Source organism: Haliaeetus albicilla, chromosome 10 (assembly GCF_947461875.1).
Source record: "Haliaeetus albicilla chromosome 10, bHalAlb1.1, whole genome shotgun sequence".
Lineage (NCBI taxonomy): Eukaryota > Metazoa > Chordata > Aves > Accipitriformes > Accipitridae > Haliaeetus > Haliaeetus albicilla.
The window spans coordinates 4,702,914-4,728,665 of NC_091492.1; the positions used below are offsets into that span (position 1 = coordinate 4,702,914).

General features: G+C 36.1%; 1 protein-coding gene across 3 annotated transcripts in view; it reads right to left on the minus strand.

Annotated features, from left to right (window-relative positions):
- Positions 1 to 25,752, minus strand: part of CDH13 (cadherin 13) — a 540,036-nt gene that overhangs the window by 229,584 nt on the left and 284,700 nt on the right. For all 3 annotated transcript variants that reach the window (XM_069793368.1, XM_069793367.1, XM_069793366.1), the window contains exon 6: positions 11,673 to 11,817. In XM_069793368.1, coding sequence (XP_069649469.1) covers positions 11,673 to 11,817 — 145 coding nt within the window. The remainder of the gene's footprint in view (positions 1 to 11,672; positions 11,818 to 25,752) is intronic.

Consider the following 25,752-nt stretch of genomic DNA (forward strand, 5'->3'; position numbering starts at 1 on the left):
GGTGCTACACCTTGGTGTACTGACATGGCCAGTTAGTGAAAACTTGAGAAGTGAGAGAATATTGTAGCAACACTTATGCATCAGTGTGTATCATACATTGTCTTTGACTGACTGACTATGGTGGCATATGCAATTCCAGGTAATAAAGGCACTTACACTTTTGGTCAATATTAGGGAAGGAGTCGACAATTCTGGAATCAGATTCAGACACAACCGTGGTAGCAGGTCACCCAAAACAAGAGCTGAAATACTTAAGGAAGGAACAGTTATATTTATCACAGTGCTGCCAGGTAAGTTCATACATTTGAAGACTACATTAACTATTCCCTAACTCTTACTTTTCTTACACTGTGACTTGACCTACAGTGGTTTAGAGATATGAAGGTAATAAGAATCAAAACAAATATTCTTAGCAGAAAACGTGAAGAAAACTTATTAGAGCTATTATGGTACCAAAATATGTAGTTCTGTTGCACTTCCGTTACTACTGAAACATTTTGAAAGATTAGGTGAATTTCTCCAGAATTTTTATGTAGAGAAAGTCAGAATAACAATTCATAATGTTAAAAGTCAACCAGAGAAAACAGCTGCACTTTGACTTTTTCTTATCAATTGCTTTGAAATGACTTTAAAGTTGAATTGAGATTAATTCCATTTTCTTCAAGGACAATTTTGCTTTTACTGTAATTGAAAAACAGAGCCAAATTTCAAACTCTCAAAATATTTTTCCAATAGACCTTCATTATCTGTTATCCCAGTCATTCATAATTAGGAAACAGACACAAATATCTATTATGCAGCAGCTTCAGATGTTTTATTTCTCGCATCTGTTTAACATGTTTTTATTTCTGGCATCTGTTTAATATATACATTTGGTGTTCAATAGAATCCCCTTTGCAGCAGCAGTTGCTACAAGTGAATGGTTTCTAAATTCTACCACACTATCTTTTGCACATTTTTCCTTTTTTTTTTTTTTTTTTTTTTAAGAAAAAGTATTCCTGAAAAACGTTGGAAACCACTGGTGAATGTATTCAGAATTAGAACGCAGTGCTCCTATCCAACTAGTTCTCAACTACTTCAAGTGAATATAATTGTGTTCTTTAGCCATGAGACACCTTCAGAGTAATCCTCTGTGTTTTGGCCAACACAGTGGTCATCATGTATTAAACCCTGGAGAAATTACAGTGCTTCTTAAAACAGCAAAGGGAATTAAAACTCAAGTTCTTGACTGGCAAGTGATCCTTAAAGTTTTTTTTGTTGTTGTTATTGGTTTTGTTTGTTTGTTTGTTTTCCCCTCCTAGGTTTAGAGTTTTATAAAATAGTCTTAGAACCATGTAAAAATTGTAGGCTATCCTTTTGATAACAATTGCAATAATGATAACCATGTTTTAGTGCTGTATGCTTAAATCATAATACTGATGAGCTGTATTTGTATTAAAAAAAAAAAATCACTGTCTTAGATATGTATCTGTTAATATTTTCTCAGATCCACATTTAAAAGACATTTCTACTGGGAGTTTCCAACATATACCTGCAGAAGATGGATGGAAAGTAAGACAACTGTACCACTCTGAGATTTTGCCTTCAAACTATCACATCTCTCATGTGTGATTCTAACTCAGTCATGCCATCTTTGCATATCTTGTATACAAGCTGACAGCAACTTTTTTTTTCCCCTGCAAGAAACCCAATAATAGGCTTTTTAACTTTACCAGAATATTCTTGGGGTACAAATGTGTCATTTAAAACAAAAATGTCTTTCTTGCTTTCAAGCATGTTAGTGGTGCTAACTAGCAGGCTTCATTTCTAAAAAGAAATGTAATTTCCCATCTATTTTTGGTGGACAGCCATGGAAAACTGCTACACAGAAATAAGCTTGCATTTAGTGCAACTATACGTGCAAATGAATAGCTACATGCAAAGGTAGACATTTTCTGTACTTAAAAGACATAATCTGAATGAAGAAGTCAAGGATTTACTTTTTCTATAAGTTTTGCTCAACATATGTAAGCCAAGTGAACTATTTTGAATATTTCTATACAGAAAAAAACCCTTATCATACTGTAAAAAAAATAGATTACCTATCATTATTTCTTCTGTTTACTTTTCACTGTTCAGTCATTTTCACTAAGGTTTTCTTTCCTATTGCAATTGCTTTCAGTCTTCCAAATGTAATGCACAACTACCCTTTGACTTCACAGGAGTAGAGACTGCAATTTAAACCCCAAGCACTATATTTAATGGTGGGAAAAGGAAGACTGTGAAGGCATGAAATAAAAGGAGAAATGGGAGAAAAAAAGCAAAGAAAAACATGAACCCACAGTTCAAAAATAACATCTCTCTTCTCTTTCTCTTTGTTTTTAAAGATGCTATCTATGTGATGATATCTTTCAAATAATATTGGGAAAAATAATTAACCTGCAAGGGAATAAACAAACCTGCCATTCTGCAATGATGAGGTTTTTATTCAGCTACGTATCTCTTTCACAATAAAGGTAGTATGGATTTGTCTATTGACTGATCCTGGCATTGCATACTAAGGCAAACAAATCCTGCCTGCCCTGACAATTTATAGGCTTTTTTCTGCTTAGCACTTGGAGTAGTGGCCACACCATAGCATTACTGTCAGAGGAAATGATGTCCCATTGTTATAATACCTGTTAGCACAACTCCAGGATTTACGTCCAGTTGAGTGTGAGGACAAGGAAGGGGGTGTAGGGCTTCAACTACTGTATCTACTGCCATCAGTCTCCAAATCATATAATAAATTTATGGCACATGATTGCAGGTTGTGAGGATTTATCACCCTTTTCATGCACTTTAAAGGGCTTGAATGAAATACAGCAGCATGGATGCTGACAGTCCACTGACTTAAAGCGCAACTCGCCACATAGCCTGCAGGGTTGCTGGCCTGCAAATAGGCGATGGGAAGGCAATATCCAGAAATGGTAATTTAGAAGTATATCAATACAAACTGAGGTTTTATACCACTAATAAAGCCTATCAAGGGGGCTGCAGCATCCTCCTCCTCTGCAGTATGGCACACGGCGATGCATGTTTTCCTGGCACTACAGTATCTTTCAATTAATTGATTATATGGATGAGGTTGCCTCATGTGTCCAAACTACTTGAACTCTTAAAGCTCATCCCTCTCTTTTCTGAGAGGACAGAAGTGGATGCATAAAACAGGTGCAAAAGCCTAGGAGCAAAAGCCACTAGTAAATTTATTAATGCATAAATTTCCCTTTGCAAAGAATTACATACCAAATTACACAGACTCACTTGAGACCTTGCTTTTCAGTAGCCAGGAAGGACTCCAATATTTTTTTTAAATTGATTTGTTCTTTAATTAAGAAACATGCTTATTTTTATTTAATGAACTTGGGCTATAATGTAAAAAGAGACAAAAGAGCTAACCATCATCGTTTTCCCTGTTCTGTGTGTGGAAGTATGAATACTTTACTACACGAAATGTCCAAGGCAGAGAGACCATACTGCTTTTATAACCTTTAACATTACACATTAATGCTGATCCGGCCATAAGACTAATTTTTGGTATATCATTGTGTGTAACTACAGAAAAGCAGATGAAAGCTCATTTTAGCAGGAGGGACAGTGAGCAAACAAATCAGTTGTGCAGTAAGAAGAAAGTGAAAGGGAATTTTCTGTCTGGGGATGAAGAAGAGGGTGGCTCATCATTTCTAGTCCTCACAAACAGGCCAGTAATTCTGACCTGTGCACCTAAGCTGACCTGGAGCCTTTTCTGAGTCTAACCTATTTCTGCTGAAAATCAAGAATAATTGAACCCTGGAGTGAACTGCAGACTCCTGCTTCCAGACACTCATATCACATACTCAGTTTGAGTGAACTGCTAATTGCTACACATAGGATTATTTTAATTTGCTCAAAATGTACTGGTTTAACCACACTTGCATGGCTGGGCACCTGCTAATTACTGGATAATACTCTAATAGGTTATTCATCTCAACTTCTTCCAAAAAACACAGGCAGATTAGCTGGATGTACATCTTTGCGATAATACAATACGTTATTAATACATACATATCTTTTCTTTTCATCATGTACATACACAGGAACTAGAACATATCAGGATCCCTAGGCCCTACTGAAGGATCAGATAAGCATTTATGTGTCTGTATATGTCCACCTCTGTAATATATACATATCATATATATGTAATATATATATGCATAAAAATATACATATATATATACACACACAATACCCATATACATATACAGCTATATTTTATCCCACACAGATTTGAGAACAAATTCCTACAGGGATATACAAAGCATCTGTACATAATCAGCCAACTGGCTTCTGCTTGGCTTCTGTTTGAAAATTACAATATTGACATTGCAGATGTCTCTACCTAGTTCACATCCATTACGTTTACACGGTAGATTACAAAAAACTTCAAGGCAGCGAGTACATTTTTGCTGAAATGCAGATGATTAATTGCAAGAAAAGATTGCTGAAAGCTTGCCATCAACAATTTTTAAAGTATGCACAAACTACACACATTCGTACACAGAGAACATAAAAAGTGCTCTGCTGAGTTATACCCAAAGCCTAGCATCCCATCTCCAGCAGTGGAGGACTAGGGAAAAGGTATGTGAAAAAGGCTTGTTTTTCCAAGAATAGACTTTTCTGTATTCTTTAGCTTCCTTTAACGCAGCGGCTTCCTAGGCCACAGCCAAGTACTATTATGCTGAATAACCATAAGTCACCTATGAATTTTTCTCCCTAGATTTATCAGATTCCTTGGACCAATTTATACTTTTGTTTTCCACAACAGCTCATAGCAATAAGTTTCATAATTAAACATGTAACATTTGACATTTCAAACCTCCTCTAAAATCAAAGTATTGCTTTGAGAGACATCGCTCTGAATCAAAAAAGCTCAGGCTCAAACATTTAATTTTGAGATAGTTTTGAGGTGGATTTATGGAGACATTTCAGCTTTGCAGTTCAGATCTATATATACTTCTAAGTTTTCTACTGCTGATTTTTAAAAAATATGAATATTTTAATATGAAATAATGAGCACACTCATTACATACCTTTAGCAGCCAACAGGCAGAAAGTGAAAATGAATTGATAGGTCTTCAAAAACTGCTAAAGCACCATCCACAAGAGAGGTTGTAATAAGCACTTAAATTTTCAGCAATTCTTTTAGTCAGAGCTCTGGTTTACTCACAGGATATAAAGCTAAACCATATCTTTACAAGTTGCTTGTTTGTTTTTAAACAAAAAGAACAAATAAAAAAATCAGGATGAAATCTTCTTTTGCTTAGCTTGAGAGAAAAAAAAAAAGTAATTTGGATCATACCAGTATAATAAATACAAGATGGGAGAAATACATTCCTCAGGGTTAGCAGATCATGCCCACCCAACTGGGACCAAGGCAGGGTCTAGCAGGCAGGCTATTAAGGATTTAATTTACGATGTAGTGAGAGTCCTATAATTAAAATTCACAACCAAGTGCAATATTTTACTTTCTAGTATTAAAAATGCATCAGTATTCCCATATCATACAAAGCATTTCTACAATGCATGTATGCAAGCTTCCATCATACGAGAAGTAAATCTTTGTTTCTTATTTTCCTTGGTAAACCCAGCGGTAATATTAATTTTTTTAAAGCTGAATACCCCAAAGAGTTCATCATAATTACCTTATTATAAGAAATGTCAAAAAACATCCATAAGTATTTGGTTTTCCTTATACATTGTAAGCAGAAAACCATTTCTGCTACTGTCCTGAACTCATTTTTTTCATTGTTTGAAGACCATCATTAGTGTCAGCAGTATTTCAGTCATGTGCCTTTACTTAAAAGTACACTTTGAGACCCATCAAAATGTACCTCTCTGCTTCGATTACATTTTTCTGCAATTCTTATTCAAACATTCCACGTTTTATTCTCATTATGGTCATGAACTCTATCTACACTCAAACTGTTTTTCAAGTATTTGCCCCAGACTACTTTGATTAGGAAGCATTTTGCTTGGTGAAATAGTTTTACACAGTGGTTGCATTCCACTAAAGCAATTGCAGATTTTCTGTGTGGAAGTCCCAAAAGCTTTGTAAATCTCCCCATCATACTTTGAGTAAAACTCAGCACAGTAAGAACTATCAGCACAATAAATGTATGCAACGCACATCCTACTTCAGACCTAGACCATCAACGGACACTTAGTGCTTGCTCTACAGGGGTGTTGATGTTGACACCATTTTGGTTTTCATGCTATTTAGGATTTGATATCCTGAATGACCCCTCCAATTTAATCTTCCAGGAATTGTATTCTTATTTTTAAAATATGTGCAATGCATTAAAAAAAACCCATGAACATATGTACGTATATGCAGAATGCAGTAACTTCTGAGACAGAAAAGATTGAAGAATTATCTTAACATTGATGCAGGCAGAATCAGAAGCCACTGGGAAGTTTCAGATGCTACTTTTACCTAGATAAAAAGAAACTATATATTTTCTTACCTCTTCTGATGGTTCTTCGTGGGTTTTTTTTAATTTTATTTTATTTTTATTTTAATCCTGTGGTTAAAAGAAAACTCCTAAAAGCACCCTTGTATTTTCCTCCATGTTATTGGATTTATAGGTCAAAAGGAAGAAGTAGGCCTAGAGAGTTCACCAGAGTCAATGCAATTTTATTCATTTTACAGATTTGGTCACCTTCTTATTCCATAAACTAGCAGGGATTACAACTAACAAAACAAAACAAAAAAAAAGCACAGTCCAGAAAATACTACCATAATATTTGAAATGTATCAAAGATGACAACAAGTGTATATCAGACCAAGATGCCTTATCTATCCTTGCCACTTTGCTAGGCCAGCCTGCCCACAGTTTACCTTTCCTGGTATATTTTGATTCTCATCTATCATATCCAATCTCATTTCTATTAATTCATGTACTAATCTTTTTGTTGTTGTTAGGTTAAGTATAAAACAACCCCCTGTCCTGGCAGGTTGGTCCTGATAAGAAGCTGCTATCTTTAGAACCAGTTTTCATTTCTCTGAATCATAGCCATGCACTATTATACAATGCATAGCTATCAATAATACTTAGTGCTTCAGACCCTTCCTCATGCTTTATCTATTTTTACAAATTATTATTTTATGATACTGAACAACCCTGTAGGCTACTCTTCTTAATTCCTTCTGTTTCCTCTCTAAATGTCTTCAAATGTCCTTTTATTTATAGCAATTATTTATAGACATTTATCAGTCCTGGTTTGGGGCTCCTTGGCTGGAATGCAATGTATTCAGGCTATTGTGCATCATGGAAAACAAGTTCCTTTTTTTAAATGCAATTCTCAAGCAATTTTCCCAACCACTGCAGTTAAGATTTTACCCCACTGGGCTTGCAGCACATTGTTACAAGTCACATAATGTCAAATGTGCTTAAAATAATTTCTGTTAAATGCCTCCAGCAAGTGAAATGAAATGGTTGCCAAGTTCATTTAACCAGCCTTCACTTTCCAACCTTCAAAGAGTGAGACACCCAAATGTTTCTGCCTACCTATGTAAACCATGAGATTACAGTCACTCCCATTAACGTACTCAGGTAAGTCTGCAGCAGGACACAGATCCTAAACCCTAGAGTTGGCAGGTGGATAGATCAGAAATCTGTAGGAAATAAACTGGGTCACAACTTACAAAACAAAACCGTGAGAAATCAGCAGTAGAGTTAACACAAAACCCATTACAGTCAGTAGAAAAACTGCCATAGGTGTCACTCAATCAGGCTCAACTATAATTTTTCTGGTGACTATATATGCTGACTTCAGTCTCATACAGAAATTAGAGACTTTATAAATAAAAAACATGCAAACTATTTCTCTACTGGTCTTTTTTTTTTTTTTTTTTAAATATAAATAGCCTCCAAATTTGCAGTTTGTCCAGGAAAAGACCTCCTAAGTCTGAAAACATCTGTGGTCACCTTCACACACACACACAAAAGGTGAATAGCCTTAGTAACACAGAAAATGTATTAAAACATCACCAAAACATATCCTCACTGGGACTATGCACAAGAGTTTCCTTAATTAGTCATAGACGGATTAAATAAATACAACAATTACACACTATCTCCATGTTTTCTTTTGTTTTCTTCTACTTGTTCCTATCTCCAATGGCAGAGAAAAGAGGGTCCTTAAAAGGGGCTTGGCACAACATTTCATTGTAATTTCTGTGTGTTTCCCCAATTAAGGAACTAAACCTTCAAATCATTAAGGAAAAAAGTCATTTTGGAAAGCAATAAAAAGCTGGAACATGTGCCTTACAGCAACATCAAGGAAGCCCAAGATAAACATTCACTTAAATATTAAAATTAAGATTTATATATTTAAATTTGTGATGCTGTCCTCAAGATTTATTTATTGGTAAACCTCTGGTATTTCTGATGAATAATAGACAATGTGCAAGTGCAATGTTAGAGTCAATAAATAAGTGGAAAGTCACTAGAAAATTCCATTGGGTTTGTGACTACTAAAATTATGGCCCCACAGGAAAACACACAGGAACCCAACAATGAATGATTTAAAGCAAGATAATATCATCTGAATCCCTTAACAAGGCCTCAAAATCCTTCAGGCAAGCTTCACAGTCCAGTATATCTATATCTTTCTCTACATAATTATACATCTCTCATCATTGAATTACTGGAATCCATGGACATTTACACTTTGACCCAGTGATCATGAAGACAGATCCAAGATACCTATCAGACCATTTTTTATTTTTCAGCAGAAGACTATTTCACTGAATGGGTTTGATTCAGAGCTTGAATGAAGATGAAGGTGGTTGTGATAGGGAACAAGGTTGTGCATATATGCAAAACCTTTCTTTTGGAACTTCAAAAAAGAAATACAACAATACAGTTTTAATACAAAAAGAAGGAATCAGGAATCATACATGCAAACACACGCACATAAAGGTTTCTATCCAGCTGTGCAGTGCAACTATTGATTGGGAGCAGCAAGACAGCAAAACCTGATGAATAATTTCTAGATATATGCCATAAAATTTGAAGAACTATGGAAAACAGATGTAAACAACGTGAAATCTTGGTTGACTGGAAGCCATCTGCATAGAGAACTATGACAGATTCTAGCTAACATTGATTCTACAGGTTCACTTTTGCACAAAATAATTTTGCAAGTATTGGTGTTCTTGACACCAGGAAAAATGAGGTTATGAAGTTTAATGGGATGAATACCTGGGGGAAAGAGGGAAAGGATAAGAAAAAGATAAAGTTGAGAAAAATTATTCAAACTTTGATTAACAGGTAAGACAATCAAAAAGCCAAACGCTACATGGATAATTACCAAAGTGCAGCAAGAGAAAATGGATGAAAACAATTACAGAAGAATTCACTGGAAGTTGGACTGAAAAACACATCCACTGAATCAGAAGCACAAACTCGAATATATGTAGTGAAAAAAATGAAAAGCAAGGATAGTTTATAGATGAGAAAAAATAGGGAACCACCAGTTAAAAAAAAAAATAAAAATCCTTGCAGAGAAAAGAAACTTGGTATAGAGTTTGAGTAAAGAACATATAGCAGATAACAGTTAAATATTGTCCCATGGCCTGGAATTAACAAAGCTAAACATTAGACTAAATATTTTTGGGGAAGGGCATGTGGTACATAAGTAGTGTAAACTTCTGCTTGGATGGAGAGAGACAAGACCACTGAAAGACTTGCATGAACTCACAGCTCATATCCAGAGTTCATATACTACCAGCAGGATTAAAGCTTAAACACTGCAGAGTTTGAGCTGTTTGACACCACTTTCTTTTACTGAAATACTGGATTTAGGGGCTTTGAATCTACTAAACCTACACCATCCTACTCAGTGGTCTAGGAATGTGTATCTAAACGGGCATGACAAGAAGATGCGGTAGTTTAAATGAAAATGTAATAAAGTCGGTCCCTTGAGCCGATCAGATAGTCACACTGCTACATATTATTGACCGTGCAAAGGAATCTCTGACTTTTGTTAGCAATATATTCTTAGTTAATTATGAAACTGGTTACAACGCAGGGGGAATGGGAAGTGGGGCAGTCTAAGGAAGTTTCTTTTGAATTCTTAATAAACGATCAATATCTGAAATAATTTAAGAATGCACTAGAGACCTACAACAGGAAAAGAGTTAGTGTTCCACTTGCAGCCATACTCACAAATATGAAACACATTTCTCATCTGAATGAAAAGATTGTCAATTGGTTCATTACATGCTTGTCACAAGTAAGGTAAACGAACATTTACCTGAAAACTCCTTTTAATCTGATGAAGGAGCAGCTCATAATGCATTTCATGCCTACAGCTTTTCAAACAATAGCAACTATATGTAAAAATGCAAAACTCACTAAAAAGGTTACATGATTTCTAGAAACTACATAAATAACAAAATAAGGACAAAGAATAACTTCTAGTCCTATCAATATGTAATACAAGGAAGCGAAAGGTAATGTCTATCCTTGTTCAGAGTAAACAAAGCACATGTCACCACATTAAGCTTCAATGAATATTAAATATTCATAAAAATATACTTGATTCCAGCTCTCATCTCAAAATATTTCAGTATGCCTATACAGCCAAAACCTTATGTCTGTACTCACAGCTTTAACTGTATGAGGAGGATAAGGCCTTGTATTCAATGATGTATAGAAAGATGTACAAATATATAACGCACAACTCTGATCTCAATTAAATCACTGTCACTCCACTGATATTAATAGGAGCTTCTACTGTTTTAGATTTCTTTCACCAAGATCCAGGTTAACTCCATAACATAATCTGATCATACAATTACCACTTACAAATGCAGTGGAGATACCTCTCAAGTGGAATGCAGCAAATGTTTAATAACTCACAACAAAATTGCACAACAGCTGATGACAACAGTTGAAGAAAACTAATTCAGCCTTCACCTGCGGAAGAGTTTAGCTAGGATAGTTGTACCCAAATTGAAATTTGGAACAATATCTTATTCTTATAGAATTTCATCATCAGACAAAGTCAACAGTGAATTTAATCAGAACATTTTCATTACTAACTTTAATTCTCAAAGTGTGTTTTTATTTTGCTGCAATTGTTGTATCTGCATTTACACAAGTAACATTGTTCAGTATTTCAATCTGCCCTACAAGATTAGCATATTCATAATGCACTTTCCATTTATTCCTATTATTTACCTAGCCTTATGCTATATAAAGATATAAAAATGAGCCTTCCAGCAGCTAACCTTACAGGCAAAAAGGTGGAATTCCAACTCTGAGCAGAAACTGTACATGTTATTTGGTCTGAATCTTAATCATATCCTAGGGGTTGTCTTCGTTGATTCCAGGTATGAATAAAAAACTGTAAACCTAAATCGAAGCTTTCATTCCAAACTATGTTATTTTACTTTTTCTTTTTTCTTTTTAACTGCAGAGACTTGACTGTTTTTCAGAAATCATTACCTGCTGTCCTAAAGGGCTGCTCCCACATATTTATGCAGGGGAAGGATTCAGTGAGCCACAAAATCAGCAAGAAAAGTTGTACAATGTGATAATAATGCAGTTATCAACACAGAATTTGTTCAGACATTACTTATAGAGATACGATTGGCATGGACTTACCTGTAGGGGATCCCTCCATGACATGACCAACGTAGGGTCCTTCTTTGAACATTGGCCTGTTATCATTTTGATCAATAACAGAAATATCTAGGCGGACTGGACCATCAATGGTTTTTCCACTTACATCTGTGACCTCAACTTCAAGCTGTATGAACAAAAAGAGAGGAGTAAACTCATTAGTTCACTATCACAGTGAGCAAAGAGTAAGAAAAAAATAGCTCAGATCAGTGTTGCTGCAAACAGACTCTGCCAAGGATACCACTTGCAGCCCATTCTTTTGGACTAGGCTCAGAGCAGATTTTCAATCCAAGCAAAAGAGACAGACAGATGTACATTCAAATCAAGATACCCCTTGGCAGCTTGAAAATACCATATTTTCTGAAGAATGAAATGTCTAGAGTATAAGAAAAAAAGACCCTCTGTAAATCTGATACTAAACATTTGAAGATTTGGTTAGAATTTGTTCCTTTACTTTTTTCAAGCACATTTAAAATGGACACATATAGAACCATCATAATATAATTAACATATCTCCTAATGCTCAGTTAAAAGCCTCTTTTTTTTTTTCTTCAAAAAATAAAGGCAAGAATGCATTAGACATTAAATACATTTTTCTCAATGATGATGGCATGAAATTATGTTAGGCAATCTTGACAGTTCTCCAGCTTTTCTAATAAGGTACGGAAGGACAGAACAACATATGCAGTCTTATATAAGCAGGTATATATACATACGCACGCTCACATCCCAGTGTATGAAAGCACCTGTTAGACATAAAGCCGACATATGCAGTTGAAGATTTGTGTGGACTTCCTTTACTTCCCAAAACTGGAAAGAAAGATCATACTGTATCTCTCAGTCCTCCAATCCACTTGCAATGGAAAGTCATGAGTTACCAAAACTTAATCAGTCATTAGGGCAAATGATGCCAAAACTTCTCAGATAACAGAAAAGGTCAATTTACATTGCAACTGCATGTTATACCTGCAGTTGTCTCCCCTCACCAAGATATCAGTAAAATACAGCAATAAACATATTGGAGACACAGCTATCATTTTCACCTACCCTAACCATCCCGGGACTCAACTCTTTAATGGAGTTAAGCCAGCCAGAAAATGAAACTGAGCACAGACATTAATATCACTCTCTTCCAGTTTTTCCCCAAGAAAGTGGTAACAGAAGGGGCTGGAAGTCTCTCAGCATTTTGTTTATTCTGTTAATTTATTCTTCATTGCCATGTCTTATACCTATAAGTTATTTAAAAGTTAGTGATAAATCCTGCTGGGAAAGAATTAGGTCAGAATTCTAATTCCTTATTAAAATGGATGGCTTATTATCACATCTCTCTGTACTTTGTTATGCTTATAAATACATTCCACTGTTATAATTCAATGTGCTAGGTGTGAGTAGGAGTATTTGTTATCAGTAAACTATCTACTCACATACACGATTTGTAAATAACATCACAGTCCATTTTAACATCTACTCACTGCTTATCCTCACTTGTCTAGCACTTGCTCTTGCAAGCCTTTCCTAAGCCTTATTTTTTACTATATATAGAGAAAGATAAGATATATAGCTTAACAGCTTAAAAGCAGACAAATACTCTGATGCGAAGACAACTGATTCATGTGCCATTGGCACAGCTGAAGCTTTATGGGGGCACATGCCTCAGGGCTTGTTTAACTCTGTACTCTAAAGTTAACGTAGTAATCTTAGGATTGCATATGATGGGATGGGGACTAGGAAGGAAAATGCAGTCTTATTACTGAACTACAATAAAGCTAGATACAGTTTTAGATACAGTTGGAAACTGCTGACAAAAAGAATCACAGAATAGTTTGGGTTGGAAGGGACCTTTAAAGGTCATCTAGTCCAACCCCCCTTGCCACGAGCAGGGACATCTCCAACCAGATCGGGTTGCTCAGAGCTCCATCCAACCTGACCTCAAATGTTTCCAGGGATGGGGCATCTACCACCTCTCCGAGCAACCTGCTCCACTGCTTCACCACCCTCATCGTAAAAAATGTCTTCCTTATATCTAGTCTGAATGTCCCCTCTTTTAGTTTAAAGCCATTAGCCCTTGTCCTATCACAACAGGCCCTGCTAAATTTTGACCCCATCTTTCTTATCAGTCCCCCTTAAGTACTGGAAGGCTGCAATAAGGTCTCCCCGGAGCCTTCTCTTCTCCAGGCTGAATAACCCCAACCCTCTCAGCCTTTCCTCATAGGAGAGGTGTTCCAGCCCTCTGATCATTTTTGTGGCCCTCCTCTGGACCCGCTCCAACAGGTCCATGTCTTTCCTGTGCTGAGGGCTCCAGAGCTGGACTCTTTATCTTAGTAAATGTTGACTCATCAAAAGTATGTTAATTGCTTTGGGAAATGGAAGAATAGCAATATTTCTCTGTGAAATTCCAGCAAATTCATTTTCAAATTCAAGATAATTTTTTCTTAATCTATCTCTCAATATTAAGTGACTATATTGCTCACTGGAAAGAACAAAGGTTTTGCTAAATTTAAAAAAACTACTTCAGCTGCTTTATCAAAATTGTAAGTCATCTAAAGCAAAGGCTGATGTAACACTAGGGGTTTTTTTTCCAGACTTGCACAAATTAAGGAAGAGATTAGGAGATTCTTATTAATGTCTGAAATAGATTTTACTTTATCATTGCCAAGTCCACTGCATCTGAGACCAAGTGGTCAAAAAAGTAGTAATGACAGGTCTGTAGGAACAGTTACACAATCTCTGCTTCATTTTATTAAGACGACAGAGGACTTTATTTTATTAGTCTTTGTACAATAATTTCCAGGCTTGTCCTGAGCATTATGGGTTAACTCACCAGCTCCTTTTAAACCCACTCTTCTACAGTGTTTTAAAAATAAAAGCCTGCAGCACCGAAATTATGACCATTTATCTTTACACGACTAGTATGTGAAAGAAACTGCCTTATATCTTATCTTGCCCAACCAAAAAAACCCCACCAAAAAAATCCATAAAGCCCCACTGCCCACAAAACAAAAAAAACAACCAAGCTAAGAATCAACAAAACAGCAACAAAAGTATAATGTTACTTAAAAAACTGAATGCATGCAAGAGAAAGCATTCAAGTAAAAGAGAGTATTGGCACAAAAAACACATTACTTTGAACAGGCTGTAAATAAAAACAGGTGGAAAATTAGATTGTGCCTAACTATCAGAAGAGTGAGACTTCAGTCTTTCAATAAAGAAGAAAGGCAGGAAAACCTATCTGGTTTTAATGTAAAACTTGACTGATGTATGAAAGATACTGCATTCATTCTTTTGATAGCAAGAGATTGTAATTGAACATTCAGAAAGTATCGAAGTTCCTACCTGATTGTAACAACATAGCTCTAAGAAAAAGCAGTGAGCATAAAGACAGATTTGGACAAATTGACCAAAAAAAAAAATCTTCAGAGCTCTGTAGCTATTTATTATGTGAAAACCTGGTAAGATTGACTATGCTTTCAGTGTTGCAACTTAAAAGTTATGGAATTACGCTCGTAATGATGAAGTTATGTTCATCATAAATCTAACCAATCATATTTTCAGGAACACTTGAGGCTAATTCCTAATTTCATTTTTGACAAAAGTATACATGCAAACTACGAAGGATAAACAAGGGTTTGTGGGAACTGTTACACTTCACAACACAAGTCTCCATGATAGGATACAAGGCAGACTTTGGCTATTGCTTCTAATACAGCTGAGAAACACTGATAAAATTAAGCACAGCAATAAAACAGGGAAAAGCAATATAAAACTGAAAACGGCAGGCAGTAATAGATTTTAGCCTGTTTGTCTAGACTAACTCTTGTTCAATACTCTCTCTTCTCAAAAGGGACTTCTTGACATCCCATCCAAATTCCCTCACCATATCTGCAGTGAGGATCTTTCCTGTCATCCCAAATATAGTGATATTACGAGAAGTTTAGTAAGCTTATTCAAAGCTGCACAAACCTGTTTTAAGCACTCTGCTTTATTTTATAGAGTCTTGATTCCCTTCCACCCTGCAGTCAGCAACAACATTTACAGGAAAAGATAACCGGTCTCATTCTTACCATTACTTAAAGAAACTTCAAAGGTTTCTCTGCACAGAACGGTTGTTTTCATTCAATTATTGTGTTTGGTGAAACAATTCTGGATAGCCACCTTCCTTCTCTGCATATAAATGTCTATTTTTACTTTGCAGCCAGCCAGCCAGCCAATTGCCCCCACAAAATTACATCATAAATTTAAAGTTTTTTCAGAAGTAAATCTGGAATATCTTTTAGTCCTTAATTACCTGCGAAGACTAATACAGGTTCTTTAGTCATTAACTGCCTTCTAATTTTAATTTCCAATTTGTTGCTGATAAGAATGTTTCTGAGCCCAGCAGTGATACTGGTGGAACATTTGAGAAACCATGTATAAGAAAGGGCAAAATGCTGCATGGGTGGTTTGTCTTCATCTCCACCCATGAGCTTTTCATCCCGCTGCTCCAACCCCCCCGAGGTCAACCCACCCACGGCAGGAAAAGCAGAGAAGTAAAATGTGACCAAGACAGAGGAAAGCTGCGTCATCCTGGAACTGGGGTACACTCAAATGTCTGAAAGGAGCACTGTACCATTACAAAAAACTGCTATACCACCACCTGCCGCGATCTCAGTTATTTTGGGGCATCTATAGGTACAGATCACTGCTGGCTTGCTTTATTCCTAGCTTGATTAGAATTATTATTGCAAACACTTGTTAGGTTTATTTATCATCAATTTTTAAGTGCGGATTGACAGTAAAGAAAGGCAACGGACTTACAGATCTTTCATGTAGACAATTTCCTGGTAAGAAAAAAAACATTTGGCCATCTCTAGGTCATTAAAAGCAGTAAAGAAATTCCCTGTATAGTGAAAGGTTTTAGTAAAAATTTGATGCAATTACCTAAAACAACTCAGAGAAGACAATAATTCAGACTCACAGAAATAAATTAAATTTTCCTGGTTTAAGAATGTGAATAAAACATTAGCTAATTTTTATATGGCACAAGAAGAGGTGGAGGGAGAGGATATAAACCCAAAATACACTGTTTCTAATAGGTATGCATAATTCTATCTCACTACTTGATGACAGGGTATCGATTACCTCAGCAAGGTTGTACAGATGATGGCAAAAAATGGCACCATTACCTGCAATGGGAGAATTTAGCCTCACATTCAGAGCTAGAGTCTAGGTGGGAAGGGATTAATTAGCCATTCCAAGTACTCCTATGAACATCTTACAGACGTTTCATCTTCCTAGTGCATCCACTTCAAAAATTAGATTCTGATTCCTTAAAAAATTATACAATTTATTACTCTATTGGTTTCTTATCTAGCAATAGTCATGTAACCTTTTATTAATGTGTCATTTCGCAACACTTTCACAAGCGAAATATAAGCAGTTTCCATCTGAAAGGATCGTTGCAGTATGAAGACAGCGAACGTCTCCTTTCAGTTAACGTTCAGTACATGGACTTTTGAAAGCCTAAAGCACTACCTTGGTGATTACAGGTATCGTTGTATTCTTCTGTACATTTCATACCTATGAAGACTAGAGGTGAAGCAGCAGTGTCTTGGCTTTTATTTTAAGAATGGTGTCTGTCTTTATTAGACGTGTTTTATCTCTAACACGTTTTGTTGGAAAAACACTATTGGAAGAAAACGTAGAGCATTAGAGAGTTTCCTGAATGCAGACTTTCTTTTACCACAAGCTGTAAAACGTTTTATATACTATACAACTGCTATAGGTCTTCTGATTCATTCTTCTCCTAACAAGGATCTATACAATGTCTGGAAAGCCATTAGATTTAGAATTCCTACTGGATCTTTGTAATCATCAGCTTATCATGAGGAAGTCCTCACTCCAAGTGTTCCTAAACTCTGTCCTACTTACTTTCTTCGCAAAATGTAATCTTATTTTTTAAACAACCTTCAAATGCTAGTTATCTCATGACTTTCTTCAGAAAGGAATCATTTGAAAAGTGATGCAATTCATAGAAAAGCACGACATAGTGATCCAGTCTTGCTATGGGCTTATGTAAAACCAGGCAATTTTTTTAGGCAATATTCCTAGTTAAAATAACCAAAATGTAGTTCATTAAAATAACCAGAAAGTTTCATACTATTACTACAGTACAGATGGCTAGTCCTAGCATAAATATATATAAGCCTGCCCTACTACACAAAAAGCACTGAAGTTCCTATGACAGAAAATACAGATTTAATTCCAAACCAGTAATCTCTATAAAGCCTTTAAAGAATTTCAGGACCCTATAGATTTCACTAAGAAAACTAATTAAACCAGCAACTGAACCTTCTGTGAATGCTTAAATTTTTCTCTGTAAACCATGGTAAGTTGGGCAACACATAGACTGTAACTGTATATGGTCTACAACTGAAGAAAGCAATACTGTAGGAATTAACAGTGGGCAAAGATACCAAACCAAACATTCAAATGATTTCATTCTTTTAGCCATTTTTTTTAACCTCAGTTAACAAAAGAAGATTAAAGATCAAAACCAATATACGAAAAAACATTTTCTTTCACAACAAGTGTAGGGGATCCTTCTGCATACACAATATATGACTTAAATACTGCTCACTTTAGTCCATTCTCCAAATTAAGCATCAGTTTTTATAACATCAGATGATTTCTATGGTTGCGCTGTTATCCAATTCTACTCAGCAAGTTTGAACCACTGAAATCCAAATTAAAAAGGGAAAGCTAAATTAAAAAATAAGGCTTATATGTGAGTGGGACATTCCCCAAGCTAGCTTTAAGTAGTACTCACCTAGGTAGCAGCATATATTTTGCAATGGCCCATCAAAGTACAAATGTTCTGCACCCCAAATTAGGCGAAAGACTGAAGAGCTTTAGCAAAGACCTCACTAAAATAAAGGTTCACACTGACCTATCTTTACGATCCTAGAATTACCCTGCAGTTATTTCATAGCTCCTATTTTCTTAGCACAACTACCTCTTAACTGTATGCATTAATTGAACAAAAATTTCAAAAACCCCAAGATTTCTATCTCCCAAAAGAATGACAAAGGATGAATTCTTCATTAGGTAAGAGTCACTTCGTCGTCTTTGATCACCTCAAGTGCAAGGCTTTGTAGACACATTAATAGAAGTTTTGTGAAAAGGAAGAGGAATTTAATATTATAAACAAAGATGTTCTTTTCTCACTAGTTTTAAAGGTAGTGGTCTTAATATTTTTAATCATTAGTCACATAAGTAGACTGAAAGGTCAATGTCAACATCATAATATTCTGGTTTGTGAAGTGAAACATAGCAAGTTCTTCCAAGCAAGTAGCAAGGAATAAATATTTAACTGGTACTTTTTATATGATTTAACTTTTTAAATTTCCTGGAACTTAAGCCTAATTAAACAAAAAAACCAGTAACAGTATGAATGTATAATTACTGATCCTACTGGACTTGGAAGAAAGGGGGATTTAATTTATGCACTCACACTAGTACGGACCTCTTCACTGGGGAAGTAAGAGGAAAACAAGCTGGAGTGACTGGTCTGATGCTTGATAACAAGACCATACATCAAAAGAAGAGCAAGATAAAATGTGTTTAATGAAACTAATTGTGCTGTAATTTATGTTTGAAGCTAAATGTCATTGGACAGCAAAACTGGGGTATTTTGGGGAATGGGGGAGAGTCGAGGAGTGGAGAGAGAAGCCATAAGAGCAAAGTAATAGAAAAAGATAATGTAAGGAAAGAGGGAATGATGATGAATAGCCTTACCCTTTCCTAGAAGGCCTTGGCTAAGCTGAGTCAAATTCAGTAATACTCTACAGAACCGACCTGACTGTTGTCCCATGGTCTAACAGGAGGCTGTCCAGTAGCGCTCTGGTGGCAGGAGGTGTCTCGTGCCCACCTAATGCAGTTCTGACTGGTCCCTGCAACCGCATCCTTCCCAGCTGCAGCTGCCATGAGATCATTCCTAAATAGACCTGTCAAGTCTAACAACTCTATTCTTTCTTTTTGAGAGAAAGAAGTACAAACTGCATAGGAACATTTACCTTTTCAAAGCTGAATTTTCATTTGAAACTGTCAAGAGAGGGGTTTATCTATATGTGGCTATAAGTCATAACAAGATTCCCATGTTATTTCAAATGTTTTTTCTTTAAACAAAACCAGCTCATGTCAGGAAGGTTGCCTTAATTAAATTACAACTCTCTGTATATTTTCCACATTAATTTTTGTGCAGTAAATCTTTCTATTGTGAATATCTACTGTTCATCCTGCCTTTGAACTGGGAAGCGCAAGAAAATTTTCTTTGCCAGTTTACATTCAGTAAGGGCCAACCTCCAAAAGCACATTGCACCTGCACCTCTTGTTGGCTTGAGATAACATCAGAAATTGTCCATCTCTCTGAAAAACCTGGCACTGGCAATCCAGAAAAGCCATTACATCTTGGGGGAAGGATCTCCCTCAGTGTGAGTATAAAAACAAATCTTAAATGATTAAACTAGTGATAACAGTACTTGGAGTTTTCCCGGTTCTTTATCCTGTACTGGCAGTACTACAGTCTGTCTTCTAGCATCATCATGCCTCTTGATTTGCAGTTCACTTTACAGAACACACCTAGAAGATGCCATCAGTGAAATACGCTCATTGCTGCAAAATGAAGCAAAAATACTATACATTTAATATTTTTTATTTTAATATATTAAATTCCTCCATAGCACTAAACTAAGCAATTATGAATTCACTATCTAATTGAATGTATATACTGTAATGCTATTAGTGTCACAGTGAACGTATTTTCTTCCACAGCTGTGTGTCTCTGAATCACAATATTGCTAAAAAGGCGCTGTTTTCCTGAAGAACTTAAGTCCTGAAAATTTTTCTCTGCTGTGAGTATAGAATGGTCCCTTTCCTGTGAAAAAGATCACAGAGCAGGAAAACAGAAAAAAATATAGAGAATGATGGCATAAACCTCAGAGAAAAGAATACATTAAATACATACTCATAGAAAGCTTATACCAAAATGAACTCTGCCTTTTCTGCAGGACAAGGCTAAATCTAATTTCAAAAATTATTTTAAGGTTTTCAACTCATTAAAAAAAACCAAAACAAATAATCTGGGATTTTGTAGAAGCTTTCTTGTGTCAACAGAAAAACTAAACCTGCAAAATAGGCAACTTAATCTCATATTTTTTTTTTACCGCTTATTCCTGAGGGTAGTTTTTAAACATTAAAAGCTAAGCTGGTCATCAAGCCGTAAATGGTATTTTCAGTTATTTGTGTCAGTTTGGAGCAGACAAGATTTACTCTTGTGAGTTCTTGTGACTATTATTTTAAGATTTCATATTTTTAAGATGTAAATATTTGTAAGATGTAATTCTTTGCACATGCCAGATTCCGATACTCACAGAATATTTAGTTTTATGTATAAAATCAAACACTAGTAACTAGCAATTTTTCTAAGCTTCAAGTCCATCTTATGCCCTAGAGCCACACCTCATAAAATCCAGTCCCTCTGATAAATGTCACTGTCTGGGGACACTGTACTCTGAATAATCAGGTTGCACAGGAGAAAAGTGGGTTTAACCGGTTAGTTATACGAAAGTCACAGCGAACAAAGGAATTGGGAGCAGAGAATGGAAGACACTTGGGTTATGACAAAACTCTCTCTTCTGTTGTGCAGGAAACCTCCGCCACACTGCACGCAGCAGGGCACGTCAGGGTGGGCAGGCGATAGGTGCTCCGAGGTCCTGCCACCCTGGCAGAGCTTCCCCGTGGGTGCTGGATGCGCGTGCAACTGCTGCTGCACCTGCGGACTACGGAAACGCGAGCAATATAAGGACTTTCAAAAAGGCTCAAAATCACCACTCCCATTTTAGAGGTGGACGTAAAGAAGGTATAAGGTACTCAAACTGATCGTAACGATCCCGATTAATTATGATAGAACTCGTGGAACCAACTGACACAATATAGCAGACTGTTTCAAATGAAAATCCATTACATAAATAAGATAGGCAAAAGATGGGAGAAGAAACAGAGATGAAATGACTTCACCAAAGCCGTACACCAGACAAATTTTAAATCAAGCTTGAATCTAGGTTTTTTGATCTCCCAATACAAGACTGATAGCTAAATTCCAGGTCTTGCTGAGCGAGTGATGTAAAATTAGATTTACAAAGGTTATGAAGCTACCAACATGCACACAGTGTGATTTTTCAAAGTGCCTTACAAGACTGGATAATATATCCTATTAAAATCAAAACACCTTCAAAAGAGCTTTGAAAACCTGACTGTCCTCAGCATCTCATTTTTCCCCCCATTAAGCACTATTCTACAGCTGTAGACACACAAAACCACAACTGAAAATAATTTTCTGCATCCTCACAACAGAAAGCTGCATATTTCTAAGGCTCTTTCATACGGCTACAAAAATAGAATTAAAATTACTTCTGAAGCGTGCTTCCTGTTAAATATTATCTATGAGTTTTGAAATTAGAATGCCCATTCCAAAAATAACCTCAGTGAAGAAATGAGAAGTAAAGGACATCCCTCAAATCTGTGGAGCAATACAGCTCTTCAGATGAAGCCACGTGTACTTCACACAGACCAAAAGTATTATACATGATCATATAAGTACTAATTAAAATCTTCCATATCACAAGAGAACACATGTTGTGCCCCTCAGAAAGAGAGGGGGAGTTGGGGAGAGAGAGAAGATATCAGGATTCACCAAAGCAATCAAGACTAATCACCACCAAAAAAATTAAATTAAAGAAAATAAAAAAGAGAGGAAGTAGGACTGAAATAAAGAAGTAAGACATAAGCTGTGCCAGAATTCTTAGGCTCTATGCTGCACCACAAAAAAACCCAGACACTTACAAAAGAAAAAATGAAAAATGGCTTTGCACTTTTAAATAGCTCCTAGCAGTATTCAAGCACTGCTCACTGTTCTTACTGCTTGAAAATAACTCCAAATGGCATGTAAGAAGTGGCAAGAGTTTAACAAATTTCATCTCACAGAAGGATTCAAGAAGCAACAGGGTCAGAGAGAGCCCATAACTAATCAGACCAACAACAAAAATCCAAGATCTAAAAATGCATCAGTGACAAGAAAACTGACTTATTTAGGCATAAGAAATAAAGGTCAGTGTAAATGTCAGGTATATATCACACACATGCATATTTTCCTTTGTTATTATTGCTTAACATATCTGTTCCTACAAATGAGTAGGAAAAGGTCTTAGAAGTCAAGGATCACTCAAGCTTATACCAGTCTAGTACAGATGTAACCAACCAGGTTTTTCTATTTTAAAGCAATAAAACAAGCAATTACAAGAGCACTTGTACAGAGGACATTACAAGCTGGACTGGAGGGCATGCAGCATACTGCTGCCTTGCTGCCCAAGTTTCTGGCTCTGTCAGCATTCCTGGGATGACATCTCATCCTCTTTACACTGTCACTTTTTGAGCAATGAGCTGCAGCCAGGAGTCTTTCAAAGCCCCATCCAAGATGGGAGTAAGCATGTTTGGGATCTAAGTGTCGATGAAGAGAAGTAGTTGATAATCTGGAAGCCAGCTTTTCCTAGTGGACTTTCTCTTTCTGAGAAATTTGTTTATTCTGTTAATAAATTGCTTTCCTCTTCAAAATCTGAAATAATATCAGCATAATTTATATACTGTATTAGCCATACCCTCACATAAGATGCAGTTCTATTGTCTTTTTAAATTTCACCTTTTTAAAGGTTAGTCTGTAGAAGTCAGATAGAGAACTAGATGAGATTTATTTGTATCTGCTTTAGAGGATTTAGATGACCATACTGCAAATCATAAGGGCTGCCTGTTAAAAAAACCATTCAAACTGCAGAGCTGCAAACCCCCCATCGCTGAGAGTCTTTGCTGTGAAGCACTGTGTCATGGTACAAAACGTCCGTCATTCCCTTTTCCCAGCATATAGCATGCCATGATGATAAAATTCTTGTGTCCTGTTAATGTACCTATACAGTCACTTTCAGATTTATTTATTTATTTTTCTTCTGCTGCTAAACCTAATTCGAACTTCTTTCTCAATTCTGGCAGCCTCTCATATACTCAGTGCACCTGCATTACTAACCAGAAGCTGCCTGTTTGACCACAGAGCTGAACTACCTTCCACGGAGCACCCCCCTCCTTCCTCAACATATTCTTCTCCAGTAAAGGTTTTACACTTTGTTGACTCTGTTTGCCAAGCCAAAGATAACATATTTCAATGCTGATGATAAAAGGTTTGGGTGCTGGAAATGCCATCTACATGATTCGCTACCTACTGTGTGTTTGGTTATGTATGTCGGTAAAAGCGAGTTTATCAATCTTCCTCAAAATTGTCATGAAAGGTAGTAAACTGTTAGATTACGAAGGCTGAATTTTGACATCTGATTGGCTAAATATATTATGGGAGTATTCGCAGTTAGCACTTTGCTTTCATTTCCCTCCTGTATTCTTTGCCCCGCTTTAGCAGTTACAATGATATACGAGCACTGGAGGTAACAAAGCACTGTTTATCTTTTCCTGTTACTCTGAACTAAATGAGTTTTTGCTGATTTTGTCTACAGTCAGCTTTATTGAATTTTACATTATGCCTGGTTGGTTTTTTCCAAAAGGATGTCTATGGCAAATACTTTTATAATTCAGACAACTGATCTTCCTGGTAACAACATCTAAATGGATTAGCACATCCCAGATCGCAAACGTTTAGCAGCTTCTCTGTTTCAGTGTAACAGCGTAGTTGGTTTTTCTACTTTGACAACAATGGCAAGGTATATATTTCCTACGTAGATAAAAGGAAATATCTGAATGGTTTCTGTGTAATTGTAGTGGAAAAAGTCTGCACACACGTATAGAATGGAAAGATATGCCAAGAGCAGCCTGATCTCAAATAAAATGTTGTTTCTAATTACCTGTTTTCTCTCTCTAAAACTAATCTTTGTAACTCTTAACATGTTGGACCATCTCTCTACATTAATTGTCAATAAAGAAAGATTTAGTCAATGAGCCTCAAATTAGCTAAATTAACACGGTAATAGTCTCTTCTGAGTAGTCAAACAGTTCTAATGTGGCTCCCAAAGGATTAACAAGGGTCTGCTACTTAGTGACACATCAAAAGACAGAATTTATTTCATGTTCTTTTATTTTTATTGCTTACATTTAGCCCAGAAACTTTCTGAAATGCTTCACTGGTCTTCAGCTCTGATGACAGCATTACCTGTTAAAACTATTAATCTTAAGGTATAATTAGCAGTTCTAGTGTCTCTCACTGGGTATTTTTTTCTTTTCTCTTTTTTTTTTTTTCTGAGATATCAGTCAGCTCTAAATTACCACATTAAGCATGTTACTAAAGACATCTCCTCAGTATACTATATGGTCCATCACCACTTTCCTTTAATTCTGAACTCTCACTTGATGTTTTACAACATACAACAGCAGCAGTTCCTGTGCTTCTTTTTTCATAAAGTTAGATCTCAAACCACATCTACAGACTTCTGACTTACTGATTTTTCACTATCTTTCAGGACTTTATCTGTGCTACATTTCTACACCTATTTTGTTTCTGGAGATAAAGCAGACCTCTCTCTTTCTCTCCCTCGTGCTTCTGCTAAACTGCAAATTATGACAACCCCATGTGAGCAATTTCCTGATTTCCAAGACTCACAATGTAACTGTCATCTCTTGTCTTTTTTTTTTTTTACCCTTTTCAAAGCCTTTGATAATTTACAAGTCTTAACAAAAATGATTTTGAGTCCAAAAATACAACTAAACCTTTTTTTTTTTTTTGCAAGGAAAATTATTATGTTGCAGATCTCTACTTTTTCACTGCTTGCACCAAGTTGTATCGGTTGCATCAACTGGAAAAAAAATGCACAGAAAAAGTAAACTTTAGGTATTTGGCAACAAAGGAAGAATTGGGAACTCAAAGTTATTGCAGCAAAAGTAAAGTCTGGATATAGTCTGTCACAAAATGCATTAAATGTCACTTGCACCAAAAATTGCAAATGAAAAAGGCCTTTGAACTCCAACAATCATCAAGACT